The 27,864-nt window shown below is 39.2% G+C and overlaps 4 protein-coding genes across 12 annotated transcripts in view; 1 reads left to right on the top strand and 3 right to left on the bottom strand.

Annotated features, from left to right (window-relative positions):
- myripa (myosin VIIA and Rab interacting protein a) overlaps positions 1-5,461 on the top strand; it is a 31,953-nt gene extending 26,492 nt beyond the window's left edge. For 2 of the 6 annotated variants that reach the window (XM_054767168.1, XM_054767167.1), the window contains exon 16: positions 4,799-5,461. In XM_054767168.1, coding sequence (XP_054623143.1) covers positions 4,799-4,989 — 191 coding nt within the window. In that variant the 3' untranslated portion in view covers positions 4,990-5,461. Of the gene's footprint in view, positions 1-56; positions 399-4,798 lie in introns of those variants that run through there. The other 4 variants (XM_054767172.1, XM_054767169.1, XM_054767171.1 and 1 more) reach the window with 4 other exon arrangements.
- Positions 209-17,662, bottom strand: plxdc2a (plexin domain containing 2a). 4 transcript variants are annotated; one of them, XM_054767173.1, is made up of 13 exons: positions 17,184-17,662; positions 13,454-13,704; positions 13,154-13,297; positions 12,993-13,062; positions 12,738-12,860; positions 11,415-11,533; positions 10,660-10,759; positions 10,458-10,553; positions 7,829-7,910; positions 6,840-6,900; positions 6,549-6,780; positions 2,081-2,229; positions 209-1,078 (listed from the first exon to the last, which is right to left on the bottom strand). In XM_054767173.1, exons 1-13 carry the CDS (start codon positions 17,344-17,346, stop codon positions 860-862), a joined length of 1,809 nt encoding a protein of 602 aa, XP_054623148.1. In that variant the 5' UTR covers positions 17,347-17,662; the 3' UTR covers positions 209-859. The 4 variants fall into 4 exon arrangements, with proteins under 4 accessions (XP_054623148.1, XP_054623150.1, XP_054623151.1 ...); XM_054767175.1 differs by having other exon boundaries at positions 2,081-2,226; XM_054767176.1 differs by lacking the exon at positions 17,184-17,662 and adding an exon at positions 15,320-15,604.
- A 291-nt stretch (positions 17,663-17,953) lies between these two features.
- LOC129176782 (uncharacterized) lies at positions 17,954-19,608 on the bottom strand. The gene is made up of 4 exons (XM_054767178.1): positions 19,489-19,608; positions 19,354-19,401; positions 18,778-18,890; positions 17,954-18,608 (listed from the first exon to the last, which is right to left on the bottom strand). The coding sequence occupies exons 1-4, from the start codon at positions 19,523-19,525 to the stop codon at positions 18,480-18,482; spliced, it is 327 nt and encodes a 108-aa protein (XP_054623153.1). The 5' UTR covers positions 19,526-19,608; the 3' UTR covers positions 17,954-18,479.
- A 1,273-nt stretch (positions 19,609-20,881) lies between these two features.
- The window catches only part of si:ch211-106h4.4 (MAM and LDL-receptor class A domain-containing protein 1), a 32,700-nt gene continuing 25,717 nt past the window's right edge, over positions 20,882-27,864 (bottom strand). Inside the window, exons 38-47 of the mRNA XM_054768918.1 lie at positions 27,352-27,517; positions 26,608-26,835; positions 26,351-26,529; positions 25,049-25,286; positions 21,960-22,119; positions 21,775-21,889; positions 21,566-21,689; positions 21,386-21,482; positions 21,250-21,325; positions 20,882-21,175 (exon numbers count right to left, since the gene is read on the bottom strand). Of these exons, the coding sequence (XP_054624893.1) occupies positions 21,098-21,175; positions 21,250-21,325; positions 21,386-21,482; positions 21,566-21,689; positions 21,775-21,889; positions 21,960-22,119; positions 25,049-25,286; positions 26,351-26,529; positions 26,608-26,835; positions 27,352-27,517 (1,461 nt within the window). The 3' untranslated portion in view covers positions 20,882-21,097. The remainder of the gene's footprint in view (positions 21,176-21,249; positions 21,326-21,385; positions 21,483-21,565; positions 21,690-21,774; positions 21,890-21,959; positions 22,120-25,048; positions 25,287-26,350; positions 26,530-26,607; positions 26,836-27,351; positions 27,518-27,864) is intronic.

Here is a 27,864-nt window from a genome sequence, read left to right as displayed (position 1 = left end):
TCATCTAGTTTTAATTAAGACACTTTTAAACTAAATATTTTTTCATTATGTTTCAGAAGACAAGAAGAGCAAATCTTGAAGGAACTTTGGAGTGCCTTGAGCGGTTTTAAACGTGCCTTAATTTCTGCTATTGTAGGTCAGTGACAGGTTTAGTCTAGCATGCAACATAAAAATACTATAAATGTTATAATTGTCATATGGTTTAATAACGACAACTTTCTGGGGAAAAAAATCGCAGTGCAGCCAGACAAATCCTACCAAAACGATACATTATTGTATGAATAATATATTCTTGACCATTTATAATACAGTAGTTTACATACAGTATTTATACAGCAACGTAATCAATAGATATGTTGTTGCTTGTATGAGGTACAGAAAATAAAGAATGAAAGCATGAGGATGATTGCCGCTCATGACCTTGTGAACCGTATTTGCCCTGCACATGAATGGCGGGGGGCATCACTGAGGAATTTAGTCTGTATTTTTGAAAAGAGGAAATGGCACCCGGCGAAGACATTCCGCCTTGTAAGGAAATTTTCTGGCCACTGACACATAACAGCGATCTTGGCGAGAAAATAGCCTCCGTGCAGCAGCAGCAGCAGCGTCGTGGACTCTCGCTGCCGTAAACATGAGCAAACAACCTGAGCACAGTCAAAACAAGATGTTTTTCTCTCGCAGTGTTTGCCTTGACAAACACGTTAAAGCAGTCCACTGGCTTCCCGAGCAAACACCAACATGAAGTCGCATAAAAATCCACCGGTTTCCTCATGGAGGCATCAATGATTTCCTCTCTGCACACTCACGTTTGGCATAAGGAGAGAAAAGTCCCAATGCATTCTAGGAGATGTAGTCTTGGTCAGGAGTTCTCCTGGCCGAGGAAGCACTCCCTCGGGTCAGGAACGATGAATCCTTCCTTTTGGTCGCTCTCTCGCCTGATCAACATGACAAAAGATTGTTTGGGGTCGATGACCGCCACGCTGTCTTTGTCCTGTTGTCCGGGAGTCTCCACCTCGGCGTAGGACGGGTGACCCGAACCCCGTCGGAACTTCATGGTGGGCCAACGGGCCGGGCGGTGCTGTGAACAAGTACGTGAAAATTGCATTGAATCCTGGCAGGTAATTAATGCACGTAATGGGACACACCTTTTCCGCCTATAAAGCCCGCTATTAAAACACCTCCAAAAACCTCCAACAAGATTTTATGTTTTTAGATACATGCTGTGACCATGTAGTAACAGGCACATTCATGATAACATATAGATATAATATAATGGGAATAAAGTCAAAATATTATGGGTAAAAGTCATAATATTACAAAAAGAAAATTTACAATGCTTATTTAAAAAGAAAGTTGAAATATTTAAAAAACAAAAACAACTGCAAAACTGGGGAAAAAAAGCGCAGAGCGAATATGCTTTTTCACCAATATCACAAAGCCGAGCGAGTGAGATGCAGTTTTTCTTTAACTATATATAACTTCTTAGCATATCAATGTGTTGCTTTACAAAATGTCAAAGTGGCCATTGCATCCTTTCATTTTTCAATATGTTACCCTCTATTTTGTATATATAGTATACTGAATAATTATTGCTGTTTATTTAATTTTGGCACATCCGAACTCCATAGTCCCATAAATGGCCATTAAAGAGGTAGTCATTCATTCATTCATATAAATATCATTAAGTAATTAAAAAGTTCATCAAGTATATGAATTGTGACTATAGGGGTATTATTTCATGTCTAGAGGGCTCTAATAATGTTAAAAAACGTATTTAGAGGGTCGTAAACAGGTTTTCTCTAACTACGAAAATATTCCATTTATAATTAAGGAATCCTACCTAGCGGAAATTCACTTATCTGGTCTGGAACCGATTAACTGTAATAAACGAGGGATTACTGTATTACTAATATAGTATTATTATATTATTATTGATAATTATTAATATAGTTTAGGATTATATTTTACACTACAATTAATGGACAATTGTTAAGTAGATTAATTATCTTTAATTGGTTTAATGTATTTATATCATTTTGGCACAAAAAAAAAACCTTTCACAGTTTTTCCGATGACTGACCTCCATGAAGAAGAGGCTGGCACTGGACGTGGGGTGGTTGTACATGTAGACGGACACAAGGACGACCGCCGCCATGACCACCGTCACTGTAACAATGGCCGCCAGCAGCCCAACCTGTTCTCGCTGGCTCATGTTGTCGTCGTCGTCTGCTATACAAAGAGGACAGGCGTCAGAAACGTTTTGTTACGATCTCCACCAAGGCCGAAAAGACAAAATTATGATGTTCCAGATTATACTGTTCCACTCTAGTCCTGTAGGTGGCAGTCATTCCAAAGATCGTGTGGCTAGCCATAGTGTTGAAAAGGCTGATTTTATTTTATTGGCTCACCTTAGATCAGTGGTGTCCAAAGTGTGGCCCGGGGGCCACATGCAGCGGTCGGGTGTTTTTTTAATTAGCCCACGGCACATTCTAAAAATAGAATTTAAAAAGAAAACTAAAAAAGACAACAACAGCAAAAATGAAAAAACAGCAATAACTTTAAAGAATGAAGTCAAAATATTAGCTGAAAAAAGTTTTATTCTAGTGAGAAAAAAAGTCCCAATTTTACGAGAATTATGGCGTAATATTATGAGGAAAAATAATGTCATTTTAGTAGCATAAAGTTTAAATATTAAAGAAAAATGACCTTTTTTTTAAGTTTAATATTATGAGAAACAATTTGGAAAATTAGGTTGTGGAAAAAGTTATAATGTTAGGTGTATAAAGTCAAACTATTATGGGACTAAAGTTATAATTCTAATCCAAAAATTTACACAAAAAAAGTTGAAATAGTTGGAAAATAAAACAAAAACAGCATAAATTGAAAAAACAGCTGTAATTTTATAACAATTAATCTATTTAAAATGAAAATATTTAAAGTAAAAGATCATATTATAATGTGAGAAATTTTGCAACTTTATAAGGATAAACTCGCAATATTATGAGGAAAAATAATATTATTTTAGTAGCATAAAATTGAAATATTAAAAAATAAATTATTTTCCAAGTTGTAATATTATGAGAAAAAAATAAAATAAAATAAAGTTGTAAATTTTGGAAAATTAGGTTGGGGAAAAGGTATATAATAATGGAAATAAAGCAAAAATATTATGGGAATAAAGTAATATTACCAAAAAAAAATGATGAAAATTATTTAAGAATAAAGTTGAAATATTTAGAAAAAAAAAACAAAAGCAAAAATGTGAAAAAAGAGCGTAGGTCATACTAATAATACACTCTTTCATTTACATCACAAAGCTGACATGCAGTTTTTTCTTGATATACAGTATATGTATTTTAGCATATTTACAAGATATCAAAGTGGCCCTTGTATCATTTCATTCTTCCGTATGTGGCCCTCGGTGGGAAAGGTTTGGACACCCCTGCTTTAGATAATATAGGTGTATCTAATGTTCTAGGATTTCATTACTCATGTTTCTCATTGATGTAAAACGCCATTTTTGATGATAATGATGATGATGATGACTTGATTTATTTGAACATTCTTGTCATATAAGTATACATCACATATCACAATTCAACATGTCCAAAAGGAGTAGGACGAAGCAGAGCTTATTCAATGCTACCCCCTTTGTTTCACATCAATTTGCTTATACTGTACATTTCACCTCAATTACTGATACATTTGTTCATTTGCCATTCAACGTGTTCGCTTTGCCAGTTCTGACAAAGCAATATATAAATGTGTAGCACTGAAGTTGAGGTTTGTAAACTGGTATGGACATATTACTTTAAATTGCATAAAGTGCAGTTGTCATATGGCATTGCAAAAAAAACAGCAAATTTGGCGTCATCTACAAAGGAGAGCGTACATTTAAACAACAGTTATTATTGCATAGATGTGACATTTTCACCATTTGCTGTAAACAAGCACAACAAGACATATTTCCATCACCTAGCAGCACTTCACCATCGTGGCTCAGACGACCAACAGTGGCCTCTGAGGCCAAAGACCAAGCACCACAGGCCAACCGCACGCATACATTGAGGATACTATGTAGTATTTAACATGGCACTGTATACACTCAGCTATGTGCTAACAGAGGACTGTCAAATAGCTGATGACTTGACCACCCACCACCATCTCCCTGCTCCCCCCAGCTGGGCTTGACCACAATGGACACACTGTACATGAAAACATGGCAACAAGTAAGTGATGATAACGCGGAAGGCTGGAGGTGGCCGACACCATTTATTGGCTATCCAATGCAGTATATGTTTTAACATTTTGTAATTACGTATTTATTTTAAATGTATTGTTCCTATTGGGTAGGCTGGGTAGGTATTCTTCCAAGGATATTTCACTTTTTCTCATTAAGTCAGTTTGTCCACATTGTGACAATAATATAATATAAAAACATATACTATAAAAACAGTATTTTTCTACTAAGTTAATACACTTTTTATCATATGGAAGATTGTACATTCTAATAACATTATTATAACAGGCAGGTCCCAGTCAGTCAGAGTCCACAACCGCACATCCAGCTCAAGAATTGTGAGCACTGGGACCCCACAGGGGTGTGTGCTGAGTCCGCTCCTCTACACGCTCTTCACCTACGATTGCGTGGCCTCCCAGAACAACACCAGCATCATTAAATTTGCGGATGCCACTACAGTCATCGGCCTGATCACTGGTGGTGTTGAAACGTCATACAGAAGAGAGGTGGCGTACCTCATAGCTTGGTGTCATGATAACAATCTCCTTCTCAATACAGATAACACTAAAGAGATGATCATCGACCCAAGAACAAGGGAAAAGGAGCCGCATAAACCCCTGTTTATTGATGAGACTGAAGTGGAGAGGGTGAAAACCTTCAAGTTCCTTGGCACACACATCAGCGAGGACCTCACCTGGTCTCACAACACCCAACAAGTTATCAAGAAGTCCCAAAGGAGGACTTCCTGAGAAGACTGAGGAAATTTGGCATGCCCACCAAAATCCCGAGTTACTTCTACAGATGCACTATCGAAAGTGTCCTTACCGCCTCCATCACTGTTTGGTACGGTAACTGTACAACACGTGATAGGAAGGCACTCCAGTTGGTGATCAAGACCTCACAGAACATTGTTCGGGCAGTCCTCCCCTCACTGCAAGACATTTATACATCTCACGTCCTACGAAGAACAAACAACCTCATCAAGGACAGCACACATCCACAACACTTATTATTCACACTCCTACCGTCAGGCAGACGCTACAGGAGTTTGAAGTCCAGGACAAGACTGGCGAACAGCTTTTACCCACAGGCCATCACACTCCTCAACGAAGCACTCACACACGCCACACGTAACACACGCACACACTCATAACACTTTCTTTATTTATTTATTCATTCATTCATAGTAAATTTCCCCGCTGTGGGATAAATAAAGTACATACATTCATTCATTGGTATTCATGTCTCTTCTGTTGTTGTTGCTTAATTTATTGGTATTAATGTTTCTTATGTTCTTATTCATTTTGTTGTGTTTCTTTCTTTTTTTGGGAGAATGAACAGAACAACAATTTCATTGCATAGTATAACTACCTGTTTTACTGTGCATATGACAATAAAACTCTTGAATCTTGAACATTAATATAATAATACAGTGGAACCTTGGTTAGTGTCATTAATCCATTCCAGAAGCTCTGACTCTAACCGAAACATACTCTAACCAATCCATGTTTCCATAACAAATAATGTAAATCCAATTAATCTGTTCCCCAAAGCCAAAAATGTTAACACAAAACATATGTTTATAGTTTTACAATTATAGTTTTAAATACAGTATCCTTACAGTGGTTTACAAATAGTTCAAAATGCATATAAAAACATGAATGAATGAAAGGGATGAATGAACATTTAAGGTTACTTTTACCTTCATCTAAAACGTCGGCAAAGACATGCTGTGGCAATGAGATCAACACGGACATTACTTTCCTGTTTTGTCGTGAGTTATTTCTTGAATTCATTGTTTCTCATCTCAAGTCTCTGCTTTTCTTTTGATCACAGCTGAAAATTAACCCAAAATGGAGCCAATGAAAGTGCCAGCATTTTGATAAGGAAGGTGAGAAACACTACTGAATTCAAGAAATAACTCATAGCAAAACAGGAATGTGGTTTTCATGTTGATTTTGCTACCTCATGTCTTTGTCAGCAGTTACGTCTTCAATGAAGGTACAAGTCACTTTTAATGTTCATATAACCCTTTCATTCATCATTTATGTGTATTTAAAATAATTTTATGCATGTAAAACTAAAATTGTAAAACTATAAAAACTTATTTAGTTTTGACTTGTGGTGTAACTGTGTTAGTTAGCAAAGAACTACAGAGTCACCCGCTGATGACATCATAGACGGGTAACCAAGCTGACTTCTGCTTCCTGTTTCCATGTAGCAAGCTGCTAACAAGGATGTTTTGTAATAAAAATACAATACTGTGAGTGTTGTTCTGACTGATGATGAGATTGGGAGGAAAAGTGACCTGCAGGTTGGCTGATGGAAGACCAAGGAGTGGACGTCTCTTCCTTGCTGCTGCAGCTGCTACGGTGTGTCGGCTTGTTCTCAGTGGTGGACTTCCTGCTGGGAAAGATGGAGGTCACACTGGAGGTCCTCTGGGATGAGGTCCCAGCAGCTGGAGTGGGCGTGGCCGCGAGGAGGAGGCGCGGTGTTCCATCTGTGGCTTCGGGTTCTCGTAAACAACGTGGGTCTCGTCTCTGGAGGAGCAACACGGGCATGTTTACACTGCAAGTCAATGAATACAGCAAACACAAACCTCCTCCTGGCAGCCCTGGTCCACCCAGTCCTGCCGTTTCCGGTCAAAGCCACTGGAGCATCTGGAAAACAAATGGAAGTTGTGATCCAAATTTGAAGGACTGCTACACCAGGGGTGTCCAAACTTTTTCCACCAAGGGCCACATACTGAAAAATGAAAGGATGTAAGGGCCACTTGGATATTTTGTAAAGCATCACATGTACACATAGGTATGCTAAGAAGTTCAAGAAAAAACTGCATCTCAGCTTTGGCGTATTATTAGTATGATTGTCAGTCTTTGCGCTTGTTTTTCCCATTTTTGCTGTTGTTTTGTATTCTACATTTCCAAATATTTCAACTTTCTTCTTAAATAATTTTTGTAAATTTTCTTCTTATAATATTAGGATTTTACTCCCACAATATTTTGACTTTATTCCCATATTATAACTTTTCCCCAAACCTAATTTTCCAAAAATTACAACTTTACTTTGTATTTTCATATTACGACTTCTACAAAATATAAATTTTTCCCTTAATATTTAAAATTGATAATTAATCATTATTTTCCCTCATACTATTACGAGTTTATCCTCGTAAAATCACAACTACCGGTATTTCAACTTTTTTCTTGTAAATTTTCATCTCGTAATTATGACTTTATTCTCATAACATTATAACTTTTTCCGCAACTTCATTTTCCAAAAATTACAACTGTTGTTTTTTTTGTTTCTCATATTTCAACTTAAAAAAAAAAAAAACTTCTGTAATACTTCAACTTTATGCTACTAAAATGCTGTTATTTTTCCTCATAATATAATGCTGTTTTTGTAAAATTACAACTTTTTCTTGTTAAATGACAACTTTTTTATCTTAATATTTGAACTTTATCCTTGTAAAATTACAGCTGATTTTTCTATTTTTGCTGGTAGAAAAACAGTCGCGGGCTGCATTTTGGGCACCTCAGTGCTACACATTCTGTAGGTCGTGCTGTGTGTGCTTTTCCGGCTGACCTCTGCAGACGGGAGCACCAGCTGCAGTTGAAGGCAATCTGAGAAGTGACACACGGAGCACAGCTGGAGAACTGCAGACACGCTGAGGACAAACCAGGTAGCACTCTTTATCTGAACTTTTACTTTTTACATTTCAACACTCAAAATGACACGACAAGCCAAGACCAAAGACAAACCCTCTGAATGTTCTGAACTCCTGTTTCCATGCAGTCATGTCATGTTGAGCAGGTGAATATTGTCTGGATTGATTGTGCATGTACAGGTGCATCTCAATTAATTAGAATATCTATTTTAATAGGGTTACATGGTGGGCGGGTGGTTAGCATGTTGGCCTCAGACTCAACGGTTGTATTGGCTGTAATGGAGATTGACGGTTTGAATCGCCGCCTGGGCATCTCTGCAGTGCATGCATGCGTTTACTCCTGATTGTAACGTTGTTACAGAGCTTATAGAAAAGAACGCGGGTCATTACATTTTTTATTTTTTTTGCCCAGGCAAAGACCCGCGACCCACTTTTGAGTCACAACTCGCCAGTTGAGAATGACTGGTCTAAATTGTCCATAGGTGTGAATGTGAATGGTTCTTTGTGTATAGAGTATGTGCCCTGGGATTGGCTGGCAACCAGTCCATGGTGTACCCCGCCTCTCGCCCAAAGTCAGCTGGGATAGGCTCCAGCATACCTGTGAGCCTAATGAGGACAAACTTTATGGAAAATGGATGGATATTATTTATTTCAGTAGATCAATTAAAAAAGTGAAGCTCTTATACAGTGGAACCTCGGTTAGCGTACAGCTCGGTTAGCATATTTTTTGGTTAACACCGAAAATTTCCACCAGAATTTTGCCTTGGCTTTAGTGCATTTTTCGGTTTGCTTACAATATGGCGTGTGTCTTGTCGGGTAGTTAATAACTGTGTGAGTGCAACTGTGTTCTTAATGTAAATAAATTCCCTCAAAGTAGGATTCTTTATTTATAAATCAAATATTTTTGTAGTGAGCATTTTTCGGTTTGCTTACAATATGGCGTGTGTCTTGTCGGGTAGTTAATAGCTGTGTGAGTGCAACTGTGTTCTTAATGTAAATAAATTCCCTCAAAGTAGGATTCTTTATTTATAAATCAAATATTTTTGTAGTGAGAGCATAGAAAACTTGCTTACAACCTACTAAATACAGTTTTTAACATTAGTAGAGCCGTCTAGACATGAAATAACACCCGTATAGTCACCTTCAGACTCATGTTACCCAATATAGAAGACATAATAAAAGTAAATAAGACATATAAGACATAAATAAGGCTCATGCTTGTGTGTGTTGCTGTTGTTCCTGTGCAAGGGGAGCTCAGTGGGGGGCTGACTTGGGTTACGGCCGCAACAGTAGCTGTGTGAAAGACTTTTGTGTCTGTTGTGAGATCATTCAAACCTGCAATAAAAGCCTGTTGTTCCGGTGATCAAGTCTGGCGCTTGAGTGTCTCGCCAAACGTTACAGTAACATTACTGATACCTATAGTGACCAGTGTAGAATACTACATATAATCAAAAGGTCTTCTGAATGCTTTATAATTGTATTTTAGTTCATTTAGCCATTTTCATGCTTGAAAGTGCATAGTTTAGGCCAAAAATATGTAAACTTTGTTAAAATATGCATATTTTTGGACTAATAGTACGACGTATTCAACCACGAAACAGCATGATTTCATGCGAATACAGTAAGTGTGAAGTGGCAAGGGATTCCTGAATACCATGGGTGTCCAAACTTTTTCCAAATAGCGAAAAATGAAAGGATGCAAGGGTCACTTTGATATTTTGTAAAGCAACACATGTAGAAGTATATATGTATACAATCATTCAATTCAATCAATTTCAAGTTGGTTCTTGTAAATTTTCTTCACATAATTTTGACTTTATTCTCACATTATAACTTTTCCCCAACCTAATTTTCCCTATGACTTTATGCTTATAAAATTATGACTTTTTCCTCATTAGAATACAACTTTTTAAATATTTGGATGTAATTTTTGTAAAATCACTGCTGATTTTTCCATTATTGCCGTTTGTTTTCAGTTTTCTTGTTTAATTATACTTTTAGAATGTGCCGTGGGCCAATAAAAAAACAACCGTGGGCTGCAAATGGACCCCCAGGCCGCCATTTGGACACTGCCTTTTCTCGTTAGATTACAACTTTTTTCTCTAATATTTCACCATTATTCTTGTAAGATTACTGCTGCTTTTCCATTTTTGCAATTATTTTTTTATTATTTATTTTTTTTATTATTTCTTTTTCTCTTTAGATTACAACTTTTTTCTCTTAATATTTTGACTTTATTTTTGTCAAATTACTGCTGTTTTATTTTCATTTTTGCTGTTAGTTTTTGCTGTTGTTTTTAGTTTTTTTTCAGTTTTGTTGTTAAATTATACTTTCCGAATGTGCCACGGGCCAACAAAAAAAAAGCCGCAGGCCGCAAATGGCTTTCGGGCCACACTTTGGACACCCCTGCTGTATACCATTTTTTTGCATATACCTGCACAAGCAAAAATAATAACAAGCATCCATCCCTGAGGTATGAGGTATTTGTCAACAAAAGTGACAAAAAAAATGACATTTTAGCAGCATTAGCCAAGTGCAGTGACTTACTTGGGAGAGGTAGCATCTCTACAGTGGTAGAATTGCAGATTTTGGACTTTAGAATGTCCACTTTGTGGTACTCATAGATGGTCCTCCTTCGGACATCTGCCAGGGTACAGAAGATGCTGTTCATTCGAATTGTGGTCCAGCTCAATTAGCAATAAACAAAATAAAAATGTGGTAAAGCTATAGTACGGTAAGCTCCACTCACTGGGGATCTGCTCAATCTTGTGAAGCACCACAAAAGCGTCCGACAGGCCGACTTTGACAGGATGATTCTCACTGCTGATGTCACTGATGTCAATAGGAATCTGTAGCAGAAAACAACCAATTAAAATATATGAGTGAGGTTACAGGGAGAAGAGATCAAGAAGGTGGAGGATTTTAAGTACTTAGGGTCAACAGTCCAGAGCAATGGAGAGTCTGGAAAAGAGGTGAAGAAGCGTGTACAGGCAGGATGGCACGAGTGGAGAAAAGTGTCAGGTGTGATGTGTGATAGAAGAGTTTCAGCTAAAATGAAAGGAAAGGTGTACAAAACTGTGGTTAGACCAGTGATGTTGTTTGGTCTAGAGACAGTGTCAAGGAGGAAAAGACAGGAGACAGAGCTGGAGGTAGCAGAGATGAAGATGCTGAAGTTTTCTCTGGGAGGTTTTGGAGATAAAGTCAGAGAGGCCAGACTGAGATGGTTTGGACATGTCAAGAGGAGAGATAGGGAATATATAGGTAGAAGGATGCTGAGTTTTGAACTGCCAGGCAGGAGGCCCAGAGGAAGACCAAAGAGGAAGTTTATGGATGTAGTGAAAGAGGACATGAAGGTAGTTGGTGGGAGAGAAGAGGATGCAGAAGACAGGGTTAGATGGAGGCAATTGATTCGCTGTGGCAACCCCTGAAGGGAAAAGCCGAAAGGAGAAGAAGAAGAAGAAGATAAAATAAAAATAATTTAAAAAGTAAAGGAAACAAAGGAACCTCTTTGTAGGCGAACACGATGCGTCCGTCGCTGTGCAGGGCAGCTTGGAAGGTGAACGTTCCTGATTGGATGTCATCCTGCAGGTGGAGGCGGGTCCACTGGACCACCAGAGCAGTGCCTGACACAAACAAACACAAAAGCAGTAACACAATATTTACCAATACACCACCACATCCACAAGGTGGCACTGAGGTGAAAACAGCTGGTTACATTTCTTCCTATCCAGGGTGGGTTTAACAATTAATACAGTCCTGCTTCAACTGGGAAATTAATGTGTATATATATAAAGATGTTTTTATAAGAATAAAATGATATAATATAGACTACGAAACATTTTTTTTAACTTTTCCATAAAACAATAAATAATATTATATTCTGATAAATCAGAACATACAGTATGTTGTATGTACATTATAACTGTATGTACATTATTTTTTGTAATTATTTTTGGATTTTCATGTTCTTTCATGTTCTTATTTGATATTCTTATTTTATTACATTAAAACTACTACTACTACTACTTTGTACTTTATAGATGATTTAATGTGACTGTGGGAGCAATAAAGTTGTTATCTTAGCCATCTGAGAAGATCAAATACATTGCTTTTGGTGCTTAACTGTTTCCCAAGTATATTAGTGCGTGTGTGGATGTATATGCTGTGTGATGTTTTTTTGATGTTGGCCGATATCACATTTATATTTAATTATCGTTGGCCAATAATATTGGACAATTAGGGCTGTCAAATATTATTGGCCACCGGTAATTATAGCAAGATAAAAATAGAGCGTTAATAGAGGTAACTAATCCACTTCATTAATTCCGTACATTTTTTTGGCATAATTCAATGCTACTAAAATGCAGCAAATTGTATTTCCGCATTAAGAGTTACAAAGTAAGTGATACAAATACCCACTTATTGTTTTTCTTTGCATTTTTGTTTATTTAGACCGCACATACACACATAATAAAGACGTTGTGATGTTCGGAGTGTTCTTGAATGCATCCCACGGTCTGCTGTTGACGTGTACAGGTCAGAATAAAGTTATAAAAGAGCGTCACACGCTGTGCGACTCTGTGGGGAGCTACACTGTGCCGCCGTCTGTCGTCGTAATAGAGAGCCGTGGCTTGGCATGATGCGTGTGCGTTAATTACACTAAAAAATTAATGAAATAAATTAGTTACCGCTGTTAACGCAGTTTGACAGCCCTAATGTATACAGTATACACTGTACAATTAATAATATACTGTATGTATGAATCCATATTAAAATCTCCTCTGTTTATCTTCGCACACACAACAAAAAGACAAGGAAGTTTCTCACCATTGTCAAAGTAAAAGACAGAAGAGTTCTTGGAGACGCTGGGGTCAAAGTTCGCCATGAGAGGAGCGATGTACTGAGTGGCTGTCAGCATGCGGTGGATTATGTCTCCAGTATAAATAAAGCCTGGGGAGGGAAAAACATGCACAAGTCACAATATTGCCACCTCTGCACAATGCAGTGTACGTCAACACCAACATACGGTAACATATGGTTCCTTATAAAGTTAGTAGTTTAGACTTAGTAGTCTGGACTTGCCTCCACTTGCCACGGTGACTTCCTTCAGCGCGTGACCATAGAAAGGAAAGTCAAAGGAAAGACTGACTCTCTGGAAGCAAAGACAAAGATCCGTTAATGCTCACATCAAATTTTAAAGATAAGAAATATATATCAAATATCATCTTTGCACACTGGCTGACCTCGGCTTGGCGGTGCGTGCTGGATAGGAAGCCGTGAGCTTTCCACATGTCCTCGTCCTTCTCCTCTGTGTTGACCCACACGTCTGTGCCACCTGCTTCTTCCAGGCCCAAAATTTTAGACGTGTAGTAAGCGTGATCCATGTTCTGTCCCAAATATGGGGAGTTACGTACTTTCTAAGTACTTTCTATGGACAGCAATTACACACATGCATGCAAGAGTCTTGTGGAGAAAGTTTTTTTTTCCAATTTATTTGCTGTTTTATGGGACTAATAAGCAACTAATGTGCTCTGCAGCCTCACCACAATCTGCGTGGAGTTGTCATGTCCCTCCTCCAACATCAGGTCAGGGTCCAAGTCCTCAGGCCAGTGCTGGTCTCTGTAGAGGCCTCTGGGATCCTGGGACGCAGTCCAGCCGTGGGCATCGGACCTGGGCCTGGATGGCCACCTCCTCCCCCTGGTCTTCCTCTTGGGGAGTCCATGTGGTGTTTTCTCAGCAGTAGATTGTGTCTGCGTGTCAGGGTGCCTCAAATCTGAGAGTCCAGACACAAAGTCTTGCAGGAAAACATAAAAAATATTGTTTTACAGCAACACCTCATTGCAGGCATGCATATTTTAAAGTGCATGTTGAGAATAACTAGTGACATTTCACGGTAAAACTCTCAAAATAATAAAAAAAAAATATACACGGATTAAGATCTTAACTTACCTTAACTCAAAAGAGCTAAGAAAAATATTTTTTGCAATCTTCAAAATTAATTTTAACCAGGTATCAACCTAGGAATTTTGGTTAACGTCATTTTAAAAGTAGACCCTGTTTTTTCTCAGCAAACTAAAATAATGACAATTATGTGACACTTAGAATTACATTTAAAAAAAACAAATAAAATAAAACAAAAATGAAAAGTGATGGAATGTTGAACAGAATGGGTGTCTCAGCCAAGGATAAATAAAATAAAATAAAATAAAATAAAATAAAATAAAATAAAATAAAATAAAATAAAATAAAATAGGAAGGAATGGATGGAATGTTGAACATTCTGTAGCATGGGTGTCCCGGCCGATGACAATTAAAATAAAATAAAATAAAATAAAATAGTGATGGAATGTTGAACATACTGTAGAACAGGTCTTCTAGCCAACAAAAATAATGACAATTATGTGACGTTTAAAATTAAATTAAATTACAAAAAATAAGATAAAAGTGATTGAATGCTCAACATACTGCAGAACTGAGGAGTCAGCCAACAGAAATAATGACATTCATCAATTTTCTATGCCGCTTAGCCTCATTAGGGTCGCGGGCGTATGCTGGGGCCTATCCCAGTTGACTTTTGGGAGCGAGGCAGGGTACACCCTAAACTGGTCGCCAGCCAATCGCAGGGCACATATAGACAAACAACCATTCACACTCACATTCATACCTATGGACAATTTAGACTCTCCAACCGGAGTACCCGGAGAAATAATAACAATTATGTGACATTAAAATTAAATAAAAAATGAAAAGTGATTAAATGTTGCTCTAGAATGGTTCTCCCAGCCAAACACAATTATGTGACATTTAAAATAATCTAAATAGATAGATGACAATTGTGTGACGTTTATAATGAAATTAAAATACAAACACATATAAAATTAGATAACATTTTTAAAAAGTAAAAGAAACAGTGATGCTATGACGTAAAATGTTTCTTAATCTTCATTAAATTACTACTCATTACACTCAAGCCTCATTCAGACTCGGTCACTTACCTGTCAGTTTGTCAGAACGTGTGATGGAAGAAACAAGTTTGTCCTAAGTGCAAGATAAAGTGTGGAGGCTGGAGGCGAGTCCAGGTGTAATTATTACGCTGTCTAGACTTTGAGAGGCGCTGGCCGAGATAAAATATTTAAATTATTGTATTTAATGAAGGGATGGACAATTTCAAATTAGCAACGTTTATTTGTAGTTCTAAACGTAACTAAGGACATGGCTGCTGCTGACTGTTATGTTGTTAAATCTGGTAAATAGGGATTGACAACTGATTTAATATTACATGCTAAATATTTACCTTGTGGACATTAAGCTAACAGGTTAACTTCCATGACACAGACTGGCTAGGCTACTAACAAAAATAAAAACAGGTCACATATTGACACCCTTTTTGTTTGCCTCTCTTAACTCACCTTTCTCTTTCCATTTTTGACTCCCAGGCTTTATTTCACTAGGCACTGGCAGCATTGTTTTACTCTGCTCTGCCGCAACTGCCGACTGACAGGCAACACACTGCAGCTGCAGAGCATAGTGAAGGTCGTAGTGGGGGAGTGGTCAGTCAGCATGGAAGTTTACTTTTGGTCAATGTGGATATTTAATGGTTACTGCAGAATACAAAAGATTGTTTATCGTTTTCTGACTATACTTTTAAAAAATCACAACCAGAAAGCAAAATTATTTTAACTATTTACTGGGGCCCCTGTCAGTCAGGGTCCCTTGGAATGGTCCTACTCAATATGCCAGGACACAATCGCTGTGATGGACATGTCCACTCAACTAAATGCACTGACTCGTCAAATCAAGTTTCAAACTATTCTATTCTTGTGACATTATGACACACAACAAAAAGCAAGAGTGCTCACTTTTTTTTAGGATTTTGAGTATACCCAAGAAGCCATTCTCAGATGCAGAAATAATCAAAACATGAGGGGCACCACAATGAATTCTATGCCACATGAAAAAAAAAAAAAAAAACTTCCTTGAAATTGTCCCAACTTTCTCGCCGGTGGCATAATGTAATGAGAAAAAGGTGAAATGCTGATAGCAATAACTGATATATAATATATAATATAATACAAGAATTTGTCATTAAATATATGTATAACAATTTTTAGCCTTTACACCCCCCTCCCAAATCAATGAGATACACATAACATCATACATACAAAAATATTTAACACCTTCAGAAAAAGGGATTTGATAGTTGTCACTAGTGAAAATATTAGAATATTCTGTTTAAAACACTGACTTTTATTTGTAATTTTTTTTATTACAAAGCAACTTCGAAGAATTTATATTGTGTTTTGTGCATTAGTAACCAGTTTGAGGGGGCTTGCATTTCAAACTTTCCTACATGCTCCATCAGTGCACCAAGTTGTGTGTGTGTGTGTTGACTGTGGCAGAGACAGAAATTTTTCATTGGGGTGGCCAAGGTGAGACCATTACTCACATAAGGGTGGCGATAAGTTGATACCTGAAATGTCTAGATGGCCAGCGGGGTGGCCGGAGAGTGGCCAGGGGTGGCCAACCCGTAGCTCCGTAGCTGACATGCAGAGAAAAGAGAGAGCCAGTCCCCGAAGGCCTCATTGTGCTTGAAGGGCCATGTGGCAAACATGCTTTGCTCATGGCCGTCATGCTGGTGACTCACTTTGCTCTTCACAGGAGAGGGTGAAGGCAGCCCCCACATTCTTCACACCAGACAGCGGGCATGTGAGGCTGACGGGCACACACGGGTGTTTTTGGTGTGTGTAGGTGCGTTGTTTGTCACTGACCTACTGTGTTTATATATGTGCATATACTCTAATACAGTCAGGAACAGTACAAAAATAGACCGTGACAGCTGCATTATAGTGACATGTTCACTTTTATTGTTGCTTTTTTTGGGAGCGAGGAACCATATTTGGTCATCTCAATCCATATGGATGACATACGGTACATCTCACTATAAGGTAGTGGAACTAGGTGACTTCACCCAACCAATCAGCACGTAAAAGAAATTTGTTATATTGTGTCTGATTATGGTACATATTTTAAGTTACTAATGGTAAACTAAAAGTTAAAATGTTGAATTTCCACATATTTGTGAGCGGTTTATATTCCCCCTAAATTTCCCATTGAAGTCTTACACATACAGTAAATTCTATAATGTTACTGGCATTTTGAAAAAGTGTATGTTTCCAGTTGTTTTTAAATGTGCAGTGCGTGAAGAAATGGTGCAAATATAAAGAACAAAATTGCATTCAAAATTGCATGTAAAAGATGATTTGTGTGACTTACCAAAAGCAGACTCTGGCTTGACGAAGCTGATCTGAAGCTGCAAAACAATCAGCAACAATCCACTTATGACACCAAACCTCTTCATTATTTCCTCGTGAATAGACTGACAAAGTTTTTTTGGCAAATCAATTGAAAGAGGTGGAAGCGTTGTGAGCTTCACCATAAGTTAAAACAGACTTCCAAACTGGCCTCAGACCAGCTGAGCGTCTCTTTATCAAGCCGGGTGAGGAGAGTCGCACGCTGCCTTCAGGGGCCGTCGGAATTGTGACACATACTAACAAGACACCAAGTCTCTCACTAAACGGCAAATCTGTTATTTATCTTTGGAGAGTGTTTGACTGTTTTGTAAAAATACATTACAACAACACGTTTAGCCAGGAAAACTGGTTACTTTCTTTTTGGTGCCCACACGGAGTGATCCTCAACATTCCAAGTCTTCCTGACGGCAGAAGAGGTTGTGCTTTTCATTGCAGTCCCAACGTTGACCAGTAGATGTCTGTAAACCACACATGCTTTATAGTTTATAGTTAAAGTGAACGGAGGAAAACTAGAGCAATTCCCCCCCCCAAGTTTAAGCAGTTGTGTTAAGGTTAACCATACAATTCCCTTCGAGCAGAAGCAAGTTTGATGACTTTGCTTTAAATGGGACCAGTTAACCATGTCTTACAAGTTCATTCCTCAGTGGCAAATATCAAAAGGTTTCTTACCTAAGCAACAGTTGCGTGTTTTATGCTAAAATTCTTAATGACAAGAAAAGAGGCCAACAAAAATGTGGTGTACTGGTTTTTAATGCAAGAACACAACTGAGAGACTATTTCTAGTGGTTTGATAGAGGAAAAAAAAGCTTACAAAGCACAATGACGTGATACAAGGACACTTCACTTTCGGCTTCTACACAATAAGCGGTGATTAAATCAGAGGCCTTCACTGATATTTCTATTTGTATGAGGTGACATGTTTTAATCGTCGTGCCAAAGCTGTCATATGAATGCATCAAATACATTTGGCGTTAATCACTAATTGGATGGCACGTGAGTTGCTATGTTACAGTGCATGGAAAGCATTCTGCTTCAATGGGCACCTGAGTGTCAAGTCAAACATTTACAAGCCAAATTAAAAACGAATCCACTACATTACCGATCAAAAAAAATTGGACGGGATGTGTTGGATTGGAGGAAAAAAAAAGGAGGGGAATCCAAGATGGCCAATTATGTAAACACAAAGCATTTTCATTTGTGACAGATGAGGTTGGAATGACAGGTTCTGATGAACTACAAAACCCCCAAAAAGAACAAGTCAAAGAATTCCGAGGAGTTCCACTTCAAAGATGAGAGTGGCGTTGGCTGGGATGACGGGAGGGAAGCCTCGGCTGCCGTAAGCGTAATCCGGCGTGCAGGTCAAACGGGCCGTCTGGCCAAGGCTCATCTGCATGCAGTGTAAGAATATATTTTGGAGGTGCTAATTCATTGGATTTTACATATAGCAGAGGCCAAAATAGTTACTATGTGCTATTACTGTACACTAGTGTATTGACAATATACCATTGGATACTTTGTGATGTGTTTATTTCCCATTAAAAAGGAATTACTCTTACCTGAGCGACCCCCTCATCCCAGCCTCGGATGACGTCACCACAACCCAGTTTGAATTTAAAGGGCTGGCCTCGGTCCCGGGATGAGTCAAATTTAGCGCCGTTTGTCAGCGTCCCTGTGCAAGTGGAAACAACGAAATTAACGATTAGATTACATATTTATCTGCTGTATCTGAAGCAAGCAGCGGTAGTAGCCGGCTAGCATTAGCAGCAGCTAGCTAACGTTAGCCTCAGGGGGTGGGCGGTGATTATGTGGTTGAGCTAATATGCAAGCTACTTATACTACGCATTAAAATCCACCCTAAAGCACATTCAATATGCTTGTATATTATCAGCACAGTCTAAATGTAGATATATACATATAGAGATTATATACAGTTCCTAAATGAAAATGCCTAGAGGCATCTCGGTAGCTCGGGTACCGCCACTCAATGCTAAACAAAATAACGCCAAAATAAAGTAAAAGTATAATCTCAAAAAGTAGACCCAAAACGAATAGCGTAATCTTGACTTTAAAAATAGCATTTTTTTATTTTCATAAGCGTAGTAGTGGAGTGGAGGAAAACAATAGGATCTCACCGACGTAGTGCACGCTGACTTGCTGGCCTTTCTTGGCGAACGTTTTATCTACATAGGGAGAAGCCGTGGGAAAAGCGTTAATGGCGTTCTACACACTGCAGAAAACATACATGTTATTAATAAAATAATCTATACCGTCGCCGGGCTTCAGGCTTTGAACGGTAACACCCATTGTTCGCGAAGGTGGGGCCCTGTCACGCTTTTACCGGGGCGGTGGCCGTCTGCTGCGCTTCCGGTATGCTGACTCCTTCACGTTTTTGACTGCACTGCCATAAAAAGCATTTAAGCCACTACTGACATCTAGTGTTTGGAGTAGGAATTTCATGCCCCTTTTCCTGAAAGAACACTCGTTTTTTCCATTGAGATAAAAACACTTCCCTTATTTAGCTTGATTACAGCGTCAATAAAAGAATATAAATAATAATAAATAAAGTAAAATATTAGTAACAGCCCATACCATTGAAAACTACAGCCACACTAATAAACAATGTTAAATTATGAAATCTCTTAGTGTTCAACTGAACCGGGGTGTCTAAAGTGTACATTTTAGAAATAAAATTAAAGAACAAAAAAAAAACAGCAAAAAAATGGAAAAATAGGGAAAAAAACACCAAGAGAACTAATAACTACTAATAACTAATACTAATAACTACTAATATACAAAGCTTAGTCTATAAAAATACACTAAGTCCCCAACTAACGAACACAATTGGTTCCAGACGACCGTTCGCTAGTCGAATCGTTCTTAAGTAGGGGAAAAGGTAATATTACCAATGATATAGGTACTACATGTACGTGGATACATATACAGTATATGTGTATGTATGTAAATATGAGTTTGGATGTAGTAGTAATATTAAACGAGGATAATTAATGAAAAAAACAAAAACGTAATGATAAATGTTATTTACCTTTGAAGAGGAGTGGTCGAGCATACGTCGTTGGTGGTGGAGGAGGAGGCAGAGATATTGAAAAAAGGACAAATCGTCGTCGTTAGACTCTTCCAAAAGAGGTCGTGTTCCGTGGGTGGTGTATAATTAAGAAGGGCTATTAACTCTTCATAAACTTTAATCACAAACTGTGCCGGGTTGCATGCACAGCTCCAATTTAGCTTTTCTTCAGTCTCCTCCCACTGGTCTTAATCGCCTGTTGGTCCCATTAGCAGTGTCACAGTGCCCTCTACTGGTCAAGCATGTGAAATATGGACTTAAATATAAATAATTATGGGCTTATAAGGCAAAACACATGAAAATATAGACCAGTCGGCTTGTGTTCGTATCTACGAGTGTTCGCACGTCGGATAGGGGACTTAGTGTACATATGTTGTATATAAAACCTTTGTTTCGGCTTTTTACTAAATAAAAAAATATATATCCAAGTGCCCCTCCCCACCACCACCCCTAATCTAAACTGAACATTATGTTTTTAAAAATAATTTTGAATCTCATTACTGTATGTTGTATGATCGATGTGACCTTTATGCATTTTAACACCATTATAAAGGAAAACACACCAAGGGTTGTCTCAATCTTCTTTCATTTTTTAAAAAAAGAACATGTGATAATGTGTTCTCAGTCATGAGCTTTGACTGTGTAGCAGTATTTGCATATTAGAAAAAAAGGCATAACATATTTTGATACTTCCATATGTCCATTATATCAATTATACATATGTTCTTTTCATTCCACATGTTTGCGATAACATTAAAAACAACTATAAAAATCAAAATAAAGGGATTTCTGAGCTAGGCGCTGGATGAATGTGTGCTGGTTGCATTATACAGCTTGATGGACATGTTGGATACGGTTCCATGTTGTGTGCCCTGTAAAAAAAAAACATGTTTTTATTATTATTGTTCCTCTACAGAATCCAATGAGATTGTATGATCCCGCTTACATCTATTTGGCAATCATAGAGGTCAAACACAGCATTCTGATCAAGCATGTTTCTGCCTGTCGTAGCTGTCTGCCTTCTGAAAAACATCAGTCATATAAATCCTGCATATTATTGCTGTATTTTTATTATCCCCTACTTTGCACAGTGATTCCTGTTCAGTATAAAGAGGTAGATGATGATGACGACTCCTGCGAGGAGAGTCAGACCCACCGCAAGGCCGACAAACAACATATCTGCAGAAAGAGCACAACGTGAGCTCTTAAAATAAAATAAAAAAAAAAGAGTATAAGAATTAAAAGTGTGTGCTATGAGTCACCGGTGTTGTCATCAACAGCAGGGTCAGTGGTAGGTTCTGGGTGGCACGGTCCACGAAGGATGCTGATATCATCCAGGGCAATGTCGCCGCCTGCATCCTCACCCCTCTGATACACAAACACAAACTGGTGCACGAAAGTGAAGTTTTAGAAGGTAGTTAGAATTCATGATATAGCTCTTAAATGTCGTAAATGTAAAGATCTGCATTACCCAGAATGCCTCGTCTGCTTCAACAAAAACACTGGCCTTCAGCCACTTGTCTCCCTTGTCTCCAATCTCAACCCACTTCTCAGCACCAGCCTCGTTACCACTGATGTGTGTTTTTCTGTAAGACAAGACAAATAATTGAAATTCATTATGAATGAACACATCCGTGACTGCTGACCAACGGCTACCTGTCATTTATGTAAACTCGCAGCGTCCCAATGTGCGAGCCAAACATGTGGTACCAGAATACAAGACAGTGCCCTCTCGTGCCTGGTTGGAGCACATCGCTGATTAGGAAGGATGCGTCAGGCCACTGACCCGCTGAGCTGTCCACGTAGAGGTAGTAACCTGATAGAAGATGGCGGAATTGTTGTGATACAAGAGTAAAATAGTCAAATTGGAATCTGGGCTTTCTAATGATGTTCTAACAGTAAAATGTGTCCCTGGAGCCTGTTTATAAGCACCAAATGTGAAGAAAATGTATCCTCTCCACTACTTTTGAAAGAAGAGGTGCTCAAAGGCTCACTTTGCATGACGCCTTCCTCAAGGGGGGCATGATACCGCCTCTGACCCGCCCTTGGTGAGATGAGCCCACCACGTGTATACGCCCACCCACAGGACAGATTGGTTTTAAAACACAAAAAACAGCCTAACTACCTGTAATTTTGTTTCCGATCCGATCCACCCATCCATCTTCTATGCTGCTTATCCTCACTATGCTGGAGCCTATCCCAGCTAACTGCGGGCAAGAGGCGGGATACATCCCGGACTGGTCCCCAGTCAATCAAAATCTATATGCTTTTTGGCCTCTTATCCACATGCAAACAGGTAGCAGGCTTTTGTCCTTGAAAACTGAGGTTTTGGAAATCTCCGGCTTTAGTATATGCATGTGGATGGCGAAAACTGAGCTTTTGGCTTGTTGTCAACAGATGGCATAACAATTATGTGCCGTCATTTCTCCATTGGATGAGTATAATTTAATGTGTGTAATGTGTAATTAAATGCAATGGCAAACATTACATTGCTGGATTGAAACATACTGAAATGACTTGTGCGTTTAAAAGTAAACACACTCCTACTTTCCATTTACACTGACGAACAAGGAGCCATTATGGGCTTCAGAGGACGCTGCTGCTGCTGCTGTTTTGCTTTTGCAAACTAAAACATCGCACAACAAACACAACAATCGCTCCTGCCAACAACAGCGATTTGGGAAAAGACCCGATCGGATCTCTCGCTGGTGGGACAACCTTCACAAGGATGACGTTATTTCGGAAGAATGGCGTGAGAATGTTGGCATGGCAAGGACCTTGTGATTGCTTCTTCACCCGCACATTGAAATCTTTCCTGTATATATGCCCGTTTCGTGCGACGTAACTACTGTCGTGGAGGCAATTAAACAAGGGCAATTTCCCAGGCACAGAATTATTTCAGCAATGATAGCTGACAGCCGATGGAGTTCTGTCATTTAATAAACATATGTTTCATACATTTTCAGTTTTATGTTCAATAGGTTTTGCTGACAAATGTGGATTAAACTACTGAAAAGTAACGCTACTTCGCGAGCAGTCCACCACTGATCTGTATTATATATCTGGATAGCTCATACGTCGCACGGCGCAGTGCAAGCTGCTGAAGCCAAAGAGACGCCATCTTACCACTCACATCTCGACTACATTGGCACAGCGTACATAGTGTACAAAGCAGATGAAGAGGCTCGCAGAACATCTATATTTTAAATTAAAAAGCGGGGAGAATCTCCAATTCCTTCAAGTAACGCAACCTTCGTCCCTTAAAAACGATTTGATATGTTATTTTCTATCTTTGGCTATTTTAAATGTACTTTTTCCCCTTCCAATTCTCATTGCCTTTGGGACAAAAATTCTACTCTGCACCCTGGCTCAGCACTCCCCTATAGCAATGCATAGTTTTACTCCTCTAGAAAGAGATTTTAATTTTAACTGCATATCCCATCCTTTTTTCCACTAAAATCCATGGTCATGATCCTTTACTTTTTTTTCTTACTTTCATACAATTCACTATGCTCTCATCTGTACAAAATATGAATCATAAAAGAGAGTGACTTTGGACAAGTTTTAAAATCATTTAACATTTTTCTGATTTTTTTTTTGTTTGTGTTATGAAATAGAAATTAACCTCTTTTCTGATATAGAAATACATTTTAAGAAAAACCACAGGAATAATATGTAATATAATATGTAATAATATTTAAACATTGTCTCCATATGGGGGTTCATTTGAAATTCGGGTAAAAAAAAACAACGTATTTTTTTATATTTGCAAGCAACCGCAAATTATTTAGTAGTCTTGTCGCGGTTGTTTGTTTACATATCCCCCACGGCCCCCTATGTAAAGCCGTTATGACTCAGGTATGGTATGATATCGACAGAATTTTAAAAAATGATCATACCTGAGTCCTTATGACTAAGCTCAAGCACACCTGTTGTGTGAGGTTAGTCTGAGTTTCTTGTGAGTGGTAATATGGCGGCCGCGTGGCTTCACAAGTCATCGCCAATGAGCTATCCAGATATATTATACAGATCAGTGCAGTCCACATGTACCTTCTCCATGTTTGTTGTTGTGCGTCTACGGAAATGACATCATCGACGCTTCTGAATTTAGCGCCGTCATTGTTTTGGCATGTGCATGACAGCCTGTGAATGCGTATTGGTGTGGGGACAGAAATAGTTGAAATGTCACCGAGTGGATGGAGATTTTTTTTTGACACCGGAGAGGGGCAAATGTTTGTTTTTGAAAATATTTGTGTTTGTGTGGATATGGCCTAAAACTCGTGCTTAGTGACCAGTGTGGAATACTACATTTCATTAACGTCTTTGCATGCGCCTTTTGAATGCCTTCTATTTGTATTTTAGTTAATTTAGCCATTTTTATGCTTGAAAATGCTTCATTTAGGCAAAAACTACATACTGTTTGCTTAACTATGCATATTTTTATTTAATAGGCTGTATTCAAGCAGAAAAAAAGCATGACTAATTAATTTATATTTTTTTGAAAAACCGTGACAGAGCGAAGCTGCAAAATTTGAAACGCGATTTGGCAAGAGACAACTGTATATGTTAACAGTGGGTAATGTGCACAACAGTGGGTGTTGGCAAACACAGCTCATTAGCATTAAAGCTACAGACACCCAAAATGGCATGTTTTCCCAGTAGGGCTTACTAAAAACACTTTTAAACTGTGAAATACAAAAATATGGGACCTTTAACAATACATTGCCTCTAACAGGACGACCAACCGTGTGGCGTGTTTGTGGTGTGATCCACGCTGGGTCCAGTGTTAGGGTTCGGGGAGGCTCCCATGCCTCGGAGCCAGTCGCCCTGGTCCAATGATCCCCTCACGTTGGTCCAGCTGCACATGTTGATCTCAAAGTCGCAGGTGGCGCGAGGGGGGCAATTCGTGTCTAACAGGTGGACATCGTCAAAAGCCATGTCGCCCTCCAGGGTGGGACCGGCCTTCACGCCTTCCACCATGAGCTGAAACAGAGAGATAGTAGCATCCTGCTAAACTTCATATTCAGATGAAGGACTTGGCTTGGACATTTGAGTCCTGCTGCAGGTCAGAGATGATGGACATTGTGTTGTTGTGTTGTTGGGCATTGTGTGAGGCAGCAAACTCCAACAAAATAAAGTAAGTACTTGATTGGACAGCTTTCAAATATTCCACACCAAAGTGCTGTCTGCTGGGTTGAATACGTGGTTTATTTTTATATGCTGCTACTGGATTAGATTTTGTAAAAAGTAGGGACGCTCCGATCAGGGTTTTATGCTACGGATTCCAATACCGATCATCCATGATTGAGATCAGCCGATGCAGATATCGATCACATGGATTAACTTGTATTAATTTATTTACGATGAGTGCTATTGGCCAGGGCCGCCATTAGACAATTCCAAGGGCCCATGGCCAATAGGTAATGGTCATTAAACAACAACACACAAATAGTGTTTGGAGGACAAGACAGAGTATAATGACAACAATAGACACTTGAAAAAGTTGGTACGTACCAGAAGGACGTAACGAGCTCCAAACTAACTACATTACTTGTTTTCAAAACAAAATGTCACTGTGGTAAAAGGTCACATTTGGAGGCTGAAGACGAGAAGCTGGGCAGATAATTCTAGGTAGACAGCTAGCTGCAGACAGCTAGGCAAAGCGTGTGTAGCAAGAGAAGTCGAACACCATTAGGTTTGAAAAGGGAGTGATCAAACACACTGGCATTGATTGGTGTAGCCTGTGTCAAACTGAAACCATTAGAGGTTTTATAGGCTAGTGTTGACTCTGGCGGCAATACGGGACAAAGTGCGTTCCTTGTCAGCTCAATACAGGTGTTGTCAATCCTAGGCAGATCACATGCTTTTTACGGAAATCAGCCAATATTAATCGGTGGCCGATCTATCGGAGCATCCCGAGTAAAATGCTTCTGAAATATACTTTTAAAGAGCACCGTATAGCATAGACAGACAGAGACCATCTCTTAAGCGGTCTGGGCCCGCTTGTTTGGTGTACTCCAGGGTTTGGATGATGCCGTGCAACTCACCCGGTATGGCTGAAGTGAAGGCAGAAGTGAAGCCTGTGCCAACCTCCACAGCCGGAGCTGGTCTCCGCTCTGGGAGAAAATCAGATGCCGGTCGCCGTCTTGGCTCTGCTGATAAATGTTGAATGTCCCCATGCCTCTGCCATACATGTGGTACCAAATCTGCACACATGCTCCTTTTCCTAAAAGAAGCAAAGTGACTCTTTCAGGTATTATATATCCAGTTCTATCCAGCTTTTACTTGACACCGAGGGACTCACGTGTACTCGGGGTGTACAAAGGTGACATCATAGCGGCGGTCTGGCCAATGGTGTCGTGGTTGGAGGAGGGCAGGTAGTAGTAGTGGCCGATGGGCGCATTGGTGGTGTGGTCGCTGTCGGGGCCCGTGTTGGGGTTCAGGGTGGGGCCCGACTGTCGAATCCAGTCGGTGTCATCGTTGGTGTCCTGTTTCCAGTTACAGCTCCCCTCTTCAAAATCACACACGTCTGCTAAAGATATTTGGAGGCAAGATGAATAATCTATATATAATTCCTCAATCATCCGCCTCACAGGTGTGGCATATGGTATTATTGATTAATGCACAAGTGTGCCCTCAGTTGGCCACAATAATAGGCCATTGTAAAATGCACAGTTGAACTGTATTGAGGAGGACCGGGGGGTCTGAAAACTGCACATTTTACAGTGGACTTTTTTTGTGGCCAGCCTATGGCGCACCTGTTCAGTAATCGTGCTGTCTCATCAGCATCTTAATATGCCACACCTGTAAAGTGGATGAATTATGAATGCTCACTAACAGATTTAGACAAATTTGTAAAAAATATTTCAGAGAGACAAGCCTTTTGTATACATAGAAAAAGTTTGACATCTTTTGAGTTCAGCTCATGAAAAATGGGATCAAAAACAAGTGTTGCGTTGATATTTTTGTTGCGTGTATGTATTGTCCATCTATCTTAAAATGGTATTTTCACGCAGCAATAGTGAAACATCTTTGTGTTTTTTTTTACCAGAGGCACTGCATGCACCGGGAACGAGTAAGATGTCATCGACGGCGATGTCACCCGCCTCGCCTCCCACGCTGGCCTCCACAATCACTTGATGGGCCTTCTGCAAGGTCACGTGACTCTGTGCTAGCTGCCACTCATCTCCTTGGTTTCCTGATTTTTGCCACACCTACAGGAAGGACGGAGGGGCGGGTGATTCATGCCACGCAATGAGGATGTGAGGAGGTTTGTGCAACACTGCAGCATACACCGAAACTGCACAGAACACAGTTGTTTTGTAACTGCAATTTCACAACTGTGATAAAAGTATCATACAGGGAAAGTCTATGGCACCATGATGGAGCGCTTCTCCTCCTGAAACGCTGCACACAAAAGGGTGAAAATGTGTCAAAACATACAGCCCTGCCGTGGTACCTGTGATGTTATTTTTCTGACAAACACACCACATGGTGGCGCTGATACTAAACCTGATAAATCGGATTGACTTTAAATTTCTTACACATCTAAACAAAGCAC

The sequence above is a fragment of the Dunckerocampus dactyliophorus genome, chromosome 2 (genome assembly GCF_027744805.1).
Source record: "Dunckerocampus dactyliophorus isolate RoL2022-P2 chromosome 2, RoL_Ddac_1.1, whole genome shotgun sequence".
Classification (NCBI taxonomy): domain Eukaryota; kingdom Metazoa; phylum Chordata; class Actinopteri; order Syngnathiformes; family Syngnathidae; genus Dunckerocampus; species Dunckerocampus dactyliophorus.
The sequence above is the reverse complement of the archived record's forward strand: the minus strand, read 5'-3'. Positions and strand labels throughout refer to the sequence as shown.

Excerpts from the sequence above, each read along its gene's own strand:
- plxdc2a (XM_054767173.1), bottom strand. The coding sequence starts at position 17,346 with ATGGTGAAGCTCACAACGCTTCCACCTCTTTCAATTGATTTGCCAAAA. Across the intron at positions 10,554-10,659 it reads CAAGATTGAGCAGATCCCCA|ATGTCCGAAGGAGGACCATC; the intron begins GTGAGTGGAGCT and ends GTACCCTGGCAG. Across the intron at positions 2,230-6,548 it reads TTCCATCAGCCAACCTGCAG|CAGACGACGACGACAACATG; the intron begins GTCACTTTTCCT and ends CTCTTTGTATAG.
- LOC129176782 (XM_054767178.1), bottom strand. The coding sequence starts at position 19,525 with ATGGGTGTTACCGTTCAAAGCCTGAAGCCCGGCGACG. Across the intron at positions 19,402-19,488 it reads AAGCCTGAAGCCCGGCGACG|ATAAAACGTTCGCCAAGAAA; the intron begins GTATAGATTATT and ends CTCCCTATGTAG. Across the intron at positions 18,891-19,353 it reads AGTCAGCGTGCACTACGTCG|GGACGCTGACAAACGGCGCT; the intron begins GTGAGATCCTAT and ends CCACTTGCACAG.